Consider the following 8,923-nt stretch of genomic DNA (forward strand, 5'->3'; position numbering starts at 1 on the left):
TTGAACGAACACCGCTAGAGCACATGACTTAATTAATCATCGGGCTAATTGGATTCAAACAAGTTGGTTCATCTCGACAGAAGGTCTGGACAGAAAACCGTAGGTCACATTTTTAGGATATAGCAGCATAAGGTCTTTTAGGTGCACACTTTCCCACAGAAAGGGACGGCACATACAAAAATGCTTTAATATAACCAGTCATGGGAGCCCTCATAGATTTCTGGACATGATATGGCAGTCGACTTCATATCTGCATGTTGCTAAGGTATCTTAGAAAGTGTTCTATCTGAGGCACCCAAAAGACTGGAGCTGCGGAAGGGAAAATTAGCAAATAGGGAAGTGTGAGAGACATCCTTTCTTTACTCACGCCACTTTAGTCGATTTTGGAAACCTGTGTCTAGTGTTGAATATTTATGAATAGATCGAGGCTGGGAATGAATCTCAACTACCTTTCGATGTTTCTTTTATTTCAAACGGCCTCGTGGAGTAAATTCAATGGAAGGTAATCCTGGTACATTCTGCTAGTTATTGAGTGATTATAGATTCGATCAGTATAGCGAAGAGTAAAGTTTTCAAGATATATGTCTCCTTCGCCACTGAGTATACGGTAGTCTTGGATTCACTTCTCGGTCTTTACGAATTTGGTCTAAATCTATGGAAGATTCAGAAGGGACCTGTATCTGCGTTCAACCGGTTCTTTGGTTACAAGAAATGTTTCGCACCTGATTAAGAAAATGGAGTTGTTTCCTTCAGTTGATGTTTATTGCGAATTGTTGTGCATAATGGTTCAAAATTCAACAATAGATTTCAATATGTAGGGCACTTGCATCTGGACGTGAGACAAGTGAATCGTTTGTGCGACGTAAATCCTTTGGAAACAACTTCCGAATTCACATATGATTACAATAATATTTGATCTTGAAGACTTTGTGGCAGTACCTTGATAGTGGTCAAGTGTTCTTGGTCAATTCTTTGAGCGACAGGTATTTTGGTGGGTGTATTTGCGGGGACACCGCCGATGTATCCTCGCCTTATATGAATTCTTATGACATATTGGAATCAAATCACGAGCAGAGGGAATGGGACAATGTCTTCGGATGTTTCAAGCTCAAGCCAAATGTACCAAAGGACAAATTTGTGTGTTTGTAAACATGTTTCTTCTTCTTCAGACAACACAGATGCGGTCTTATCTGTAGTCACTAGTCGGAATTATGCAACCCCAAGGTGAGTTTAGGAGACATTAAGTGTATAATAGTGTCTTTAAATAAGATGGTTTTTCAGTGTGGCCACTATCTACAAACTGGTTCCTAATAATATATCCAGAAATGCCTATCACAGATGGCCATGACAAAAATAGCTTTCCTGACATAATGTGGTCTTCTTTTTGCAGTTGAATATTTCTAGTGATGTATTTGTCACTGTTCTACAATGTCTGAAGTTAGTTTTGCAAAGGAAAACAAATAAACTGAAAACCAGCGGATTACCATTTCAACCCTCCACTAATAAAACCAAAAAGAAAACCATAACCAATTTTTTAAAAAAGAACAAAAAAGCGAAAACCAATCATGCGAATTTTGCTTTTGAAAGGAAATGAAAGTCAGACAAAAAAAACTGCATTTACAATTGTTTATAGTAGATGAACGCCCTCTAACTTCTGAATTCAGATTAACATATCCATTACACACGCCACACGCACATACACACATCACGACTGGACTATATCAAATGCCTTGGTTATGTGCTATCCTGTCTGTGGGATGGTGAATATAAAAGATCCATTTCTGCTAATGTAAAAAATTACCAAATGTTTGCCTCCAGTAGCCAATGATTAATAAACTCAATGTTGCTCTAGGCGTAGTGTCGTTAAACAAATCCAAACTTCAACACACTAGTTACAGCATTGAGACATTTGGGCCGCTTTGTTACATAATTTTTAGAACTGAGTCATCTTGAGCAGGTGCTCGGCCCAAGATGTCCCTTTTTGGGACATCTTGGGCAGTTGGGACATTTTGGGCTTCAACACCCGTGTAAGAGATAAATATGGTCTCCAACATATTATATTTGAGGTAATGTTTAAGACTTATGACTGGTTGCTCCACGGTAATGACTCATAGCCATGCGATTTCAATGAAAAACAAAGGACGTGTGACAATTGATTGCTCTGTGACATGACAACTGAAAACTAATTACCGGTTGATGCGTTAGTTAAAATGCCGCGCAGTGTCGTAAATACGTTTCAGTTGGAGAATACTTTTAAATGTATGCTAAACCTGGTTTTTGAGGGCATGTAAGAAATCGAATACAACATTTTTGTCCGTTAGATAACATTTATCTTACAGCTATTTCTAAAAACCTATCGCTCGTTAAATACTTTTATCAAACAACTCGTAAGATAAATGGTATCCAACGGCCACGCATTCTCTATTAGCCACCTCGGATGTACTTTCTCTATCCTTCTTGTCCTTATATAACGGAATCTTATACTATATTTAGTAATATCCGCGTTTGTCTGTCTCTTTCTGTCGGTCTGCATGTAGTGTAGGAAGTATAGATATCTGGATGGATGAATAAATAGAATGATGGACGGACGGACGGAAATAAGGAAGGACTGGTCGAGAATAAGAGACTTTTGGCTTTTTAAGAAAAGTTAAAGTTTGTTTTCTTTAACGATCCCACTAGATAGAGCAGATTGATTAATTCATCATAGGCTATTAGATGTTAAACATTTTGGTAAATTTCTCATAAAGTCAAACATTATTCCATAAGCAGCAAGGGATCTTTTAAATGCACTTTCCCCACAAACAGGACAGTACATACCACCACATTTGATATAGAAGTAATTGGGGCAAAGATAATGGGTCATCTGAAGTGTTTCTATCCTATGACAAAAGCAAGTCGTGAGGCGCTGGTTTGGACGAGAGAAAACACCCAATCAGAGAATGGGTCCACTGAGACGGTTCGATCCTACGACGAAAGCACTTCAGGCGAGCAGCGCTCTACCAACTGAGGTAGATCCCGAAGGCGCTATCTTGTTGTGTTTGTGGTTGCATTTTCAACTGATTCATTTCAGATACGTGGATTTCTTAAACGTGATGACGTACGACTTCCACGGCGAATGGGAACATAACACCGGCCACCACAGCGCCCTACAGGGGCCCGACAGTGACCAATTAACCGTTGTAAGTGTCCCGCGCTCCATGCAGAAAGGCAGTCGCATGGCAGTTGCACAAGTGAGACTGCACGGGGGGGGGGGGGGGGGGGGGGGGGACCTAGGTAATTCGTACGGGAATCGCACAACTGTACAATCTTTTAGTCGCACCGCAGTTGTACGAAAAATCGTTCAAGTGAGAACTGGGCTTTAGATACCGATTATCTTACAACGTGTTATTTAAAAACGAGCGAAAGCGAGTTGAATACGTGTTTAAACAACGAGTTGTAAGATAAATGGTATCTAACGGGCACGAATGTGGTATTCTATTTCTTACATATCTTCAGAAAACAGTTTTAAAATATATTTAAACGCCTTTTCCAAATAAAACCTATTTACGGCGCTAGCGCTTATAGTTAACTTGTGCGTCACAGACAAGTCAATTTCAGATTAACTTGTACGTCACGGAGTGATCAATTTGACCGTGCTTTTTTGTTTTCATTGGATGGTATGGCATTCGTGACCTGGCCATCACCTAGGAGGAGCCAGTCGTATGTCTTTAAAATGTTATCGCACATATGTGTGTTAACACAATATTTGTTATAAAACAGTAACGAGTGATGTTCTTGTCAACGGGTGTGTAAGAAATAGTTAAGAACCACAGAGGTCGATCTTAATGTGTCAGTGGGACGTAAAGTTTCGACAGTCAGACAGTCAGACAGACAGACAGACAGATATTTTATTAAAGTCTCATCTTATGTACACAATAATAAAATGCAATTTAAAATGAGTCACATAAGTCATTCCTTACAGGAACGATGAGAGACTGTCAATAAATATAAATATAAAAATGAACGTACATATATATATATATAACACGTAAAATATACATATACATAAACGTTTCAATCTATTATAATCACATTTGTATTGTAAATAATATTAATAAATTAAAAATAAAATTAAAGTCATAACCACATGTATATCAAGAATATAAAGGTGTTCAGTGACATGTTAACTTTAAAAATAGAGTTTTGGCAGTATAAAAAAACAACGTTCTTACTAGACATTAAAAAACACAAGTTTTGAACGTTATATTCATATTCTTTGTTAAAAAAACGTGCTGAACATGTTAATTTAAAACGTAAGTCCGTGTACAATGATATAAACTAAGATATTTTTAACCATACAGGTAATAATTAACAATTAGTTCATTCTTTCTTTTCTGTTTTGTTTATGCTTCTTCTAGAAAAAGTCTGCAACAGCCTGGGCACATCATGGCGTACCTAAGTCAAAGATCATGATTGGTCTTCCCTTTTGTGGAAAATCGTTTACTCTCAAAGACAGCAGCCACTCCGGTCTTGGGTCTGCTGTGACTGGTGCCGGAAAGGCTGGTCAGGTTACCAAAGAAGAAGGTACCCTGGCATATTTTGAGGTGATGATATTTTCTTTCATTTCATTATATATTTTATTCATTTATTGCTAAAATTGGAAACCATATTTTTTTAATCACGCAACCACCCACCACCCCCACCCCCCACCCCCACCCCCCACCCCCAGAAACCAGTATCTAGTTGCAACTATTAACTAGTTCTTATGCAGACAATTGCTTTTCTTTATTGTTTAAATTATCATCTGTTTTATATTCAATATATCCTTTTTCTTTGTCTTTAACACTGTTTTCGTGCTTATATTTATCTATATTCTCTCTCTATATAATTACTGTTCATGCACGCTGTCCTGGACACACACACCAGCCATTGTTAGTGGTTTGTGGGTTAATAGTGAGCAACAAATCGGTTTAGTGGCGTTACGCCTGAGTTCAGGTCAGGTCATAGGTTTTAACGTACACATTCAGAACAAGCTGTTGTAGCACACGCCTGCCATGGGCGCAGGTGTCGACTTTCGCCGGCTCCTCCGTCCAGGGCCCCGTTCCACGAAGCGATCTTAGCTCTAAGATCAACTTAAGTGCATAGGGTAGCTATGCGCTTAAAGTAATCTTAGGGCTAAGATCGCTTCGTGGGACGGGGCTCTGGACAGAGAAAAGGTTTGACGTGGCTGGGAGAGCAACCCGATCAGGGTCGGTAGGGGGCGAGGGTTGGTTTCGGTGCTATTGAATTTGCAAATGTCCTGTAGGATTAAAGCCAAATAGAAAATGTTCCGTAATTTCTTCAACATTGAAAATGGGGTTAATTGGTTGATTCGATTTGGTTGATCGAAATGTAGCTAGCTCCTTGCTGGAACCTTTTAGGATTGGATACAGTGAGCCAGTATTCTTTTGGCGTTACACCTCCCCATTGAATCTTTAAATAAGTAAATTTAATGAATAAATAAATAGCCCTTTAAGAGTGGATCTAAAGGGTGGTCCAGAGGACCCAGCCCGTCCCCCACCCAAACCCCCCCACCCCCTTGAACATTTTCGTGTACCTTTTTTTTTTCTGGTTAAAATAACCCCATTGGGTTATACATTTTACGAGATGGTCCATGTGCCCCTTTTCCCTTTGTTCCCCCAAATAATTTTTGGATCCGCCTCTACCCTTCCACTAAGATAGAAATGACATTTATTTTGTAGGTGTGCAAACTGCTACAACAAGGCGCGGTGGGACACAGGCTAGTTGACCAGCACGTGCCATACCTCGTTGACGGCGACCGCTGGGTGGGGTACGATGACGAGAAAAGTATTGAAGAGAAGGTATGCATGCTTACCTGTTCAGTAGAGTAAAGTTTGTTTTATTTAACGACGCCACTAGAGCACATTGATTTTTTTATCTTATCATCGGCTATTGGACGTCAAACATATGGTCATTCTGACACTGCTTTTTAGAGGAAACACGCTGTCGCCACATAGGCTACTCTTTCACGACAGGCAGCAAGGGACCTTTTATTTGCGCTTCCCACAGGCAGGATAGCACAAACCATGGCCTTTGTTGAATCAGTTATGGATCACTGGTCGGTGCAAGTGGTTTACACCTACCCATTGAGCCTTGCGGAGCACTCACGGAGGGTTTGGAGTCGGTATCTGGATTAAACATCCCATGTCTCGACTGGGATCCGGACCCAGTACCTACCAGCCTGTAGACCGATGGCCTAACCACGACGCCACCGAGGCCGGTTACCTGTTCAGAGAACATTTTGGTCAGTTTCGTGACGCGATTCACTACGCAAGTTTCAGAGATCGCTACACAATTTTAAAACATTAAATAGTAGTTGCTAATCAATCTACAAATGACTAGAAATATCGCGAATCAAGATTTTGCAGGAAAAAAATTCCCTGCAGTGCTATTATTCAAGTTATTATTGATATGGTTAAAATAAGCAATGCTGTAAATTGAAAATAATAAACGAGTTGCAGTTATTATAACTGTTATATCTGGAAAGTTAAGTTTGTTTTGTTTTAACGACACCACTAGAGCACATTGATTTAGTAATCATCGGCTATTGGATGTCAAACATTTGGTAATTCTGACATATAGTCTTATATTCTTTAAATCAAATTATTTTAAGTCTGAGATAATAAACAAGTTGCCAGTTATTATAAATAGTATGTCCCGAGACAAATAATTGTCATTTTAGTTTCTCAAGCTATTTCTAATGTTCTCCTCTTAAACTGTTTTTATGTTCCATGATTTGTCAAAATCATATAACACAGTATTTGCAGTAACGTTTATTTCTGTTCATTTAAAGATCTGTTCATTCATTTAAAAAAAGCTACAGGAATTGTGTCTATTACAATAAATAATAATACCTGCTAACGCTACTGTACTGAGGCATTATGTTAGATAATGTATCTAAGACATGTTTACCGGCCTCGGTGGCGTCGTGGTTAGGCCATCGGTCTACAGGCTGGTAGGTACTGGCTTCGGATCCCAGTCGAGGCATGGAATTTTTAATCCAGATACCGACTCCAAACCCTCCGTGAGTGCTCCGCAAGGCTCAATGGGTAGGTGTAAACCACTTGCAACGACCAGTGATCCATAACTGATTCAACAAAGGCCATGGTTTGTGCTATCCTGCCTGTGGGAAGCGCAAATAAAAGATCCCTTGCTGCTAATCGGAAAGAGTAGCCCATGTAGTGGCGACAGCGGGTTTCCTCTCAAAATCTGTGTGGTCCTTAACCATGTCTGACGCCATATAACCGTAAATAAAATGTGTTGAGTGCGTCGTTAAATAAAACATTTCTTTCTTTCTTTCTTTCTAAGGCGTGTTTAGGAGGCCGAGCGATCGCCACTAATTTGGTTGCCACCATCGTCTTCTCTCTAACGTGCGCAAAAACCGGTGTAACGAACTACCTCGATCTCTCGACCTCCTGATCATGCCTTGGTGTTCTTTCATTTTTTTTTCTTTCTTTTATAAGGTGTGGGTGGGTTGTCGTTTTATTTTTTAATTTAATTATTATTTTTTATGTTTTGTTTTTTTTCAGGTCCAGTTTGTGGTAAACGAAGGTTACGGAGGGATTTTCGTCTGGGCTTTAGATCTTGACGATTTCTCTGGTGTTTGTGGAAAACAGTTTCCACTGATGAATAAAATTAAGGATACATTTGCTCACTTGATCGGATAATGCGCCTTTAGTGTCCCGCATGTCTTGTAATGGAATATAATAATACTAAAGAATTCTTTGTGTGTGCATTCTATTTACCTGGGTCCCGTTCCACAAAGCGATCTTAGCCCTAAGATCACCGTAACTGTACAGCTAATATATGCACTTATGGTGATCTTAGTGCTGAGATCGCTTTGTGGAACAGTGCCCTGGACCTATCGGTTAAAGCGCTCTCCTGAACGTCTTGGTTTGTAGGTGATGTACTGATGAAGCCATCTGAATTTAGGGTGGTAGATACTGAGTTCGTGTCCCACGTGAAGCAGTGGAGGATTTTTCCAACCCAGAGTCCATGTACCGGTGGGCTAAAATCGGTAGGTTGATGGACACACACACACAACCAAGTTTCGCCCACTTCACGAGCTCAGTTGTGGGTGTGTCTCTCGAGTGTATGATCTCATTGGGGATGATTACCTGGCAGGCACTAGCTAAATAGCTGAAGGGTGGAGCACGACCCTGTTAAGGGAAATACTTCGGCTTCATCATTCATATCATTATCTCATCATCAAAGGCCGTGGTATTTGTTGCCCTGTCTGAGCGAAAGAGCATATAAAAATATACATTATTGCTGCTAATGGAAAAAATGCTGTGGGTTTCTTCTGACGACTACAAGTCAGAATGTTTGACATCCATTAGCCGATAATTAATTAATCAATGTGCTCTAGTGGTGTCGTTAAAAAAAATAAACTTCACTTTAATTTATCTCATAAACTGTGTGTGTGATGTCCTGACACACACACACACATACACGTTTTTGTGTGTGTGTTAAATGCTTGTTTTGTCTTTAAAAGAAAACATTTATGTATATTTTGTTTCCCTGGACCTATCTGTAGAATAGACGATGGCCCAGCGGTAAAGAGCTCGCTTCGCTTGATGCGCGGTCGGTCTAGGATCGATCCACGTCAACGGGTTCATTCAGCTATTCCTCGTTCCAGCCAGTGCACTACGACTGGTATATCAAAGGTCGTGGTATGTACTATCCTGTCTGTGAGATATTGCATATAAAAGATAGCTTGCTACTAATAGTAAAATATAGCGGTTTCCTATCTAAGACTACAAGTAAAAAATTACCAAATGTTTGACATTCAATAGCCGATGATTAATACATCAATGTGCTGTAGTGGTGTCGTTAAACAAAACAAAACGGCCTGTGATATACCAGTCGTAGGCCATCCCCCAAT

General features: G+C 39.8%; 1 protein-coding gene across 1 annotated transcript; it reads left to right on the plus strand.

Moving 5' to 3' along the window:
• The first annotated feature begins 3,076 nt into the window (after positions 1 to 3,076).
• On the plus strand, positions 3,077 to 7,759 carry LOC121366721 (chitinase-3-like protein 1). The gene is made up of 4 exons (XM_041491054.1): positions 3,077 to 3,179; positions 4,398 to 4,583; positions 5,721 to 5,840; positions 7,569 to 7,759. The coding sequence occupies exons 1-4, from the start codon at positions 3,093 to 3,095 to the stop codon at positions 7,704 to 7,706; spliced, it is 531 nt and encodes a 176-aa protein (XP_041346988.1). The 5' UTR covers positions 3,077 to 3,092; the 3' UTR covers positions 7,707 to 7,759.
• Positions 7,760 to 8,923: the final 1,164 nt, after the last annotated feature.

Source organism: Gigantopelta aegis, unplaced genomic scaffold (assembly GCF_016097555.1).
Source record: "Gigantopelta aegis isolate Gae_Host unplaced genomic scaffold, Gae_host_genome ctg6811_pilon_pilon, whole genome shotgun sequence".
Classification (NCBI taxonomy): Eukaryota; Metazoa; Mollusca; class Gastropoda; order Neomphalida; family Peltospiridae; genus Gigantopelta; species Gigantopelta aegis.

What these genes read in the sequence shown, in the direction of transcription:
- LOC121366721 (XM_041491054.1), top strand. Translation starts at nt 3,093, where the DNA reads ATGACGTACGACTTCCACGGCGAATGGGAACATAACACCGGCCACCAC. An exon ending in ACAGTGACCAATTAACCGTT is followed by an intron (nt 3,180 to 4,397) that starts GTAAGTGTCCCG and finishes TGCTTCTTCTAG; the next exon opens with AAAAAGTCTGCAACAGCCTG. An exon ending in AGAAAAGTATTGAAGAGAAG is followed by an intron (nt 5,841 to 7,568) that starts GTATGCATGCTT and finishes GTTTTTTTTCAG; the next exon opens with GTCCAGTTTGTGGTAAACGA.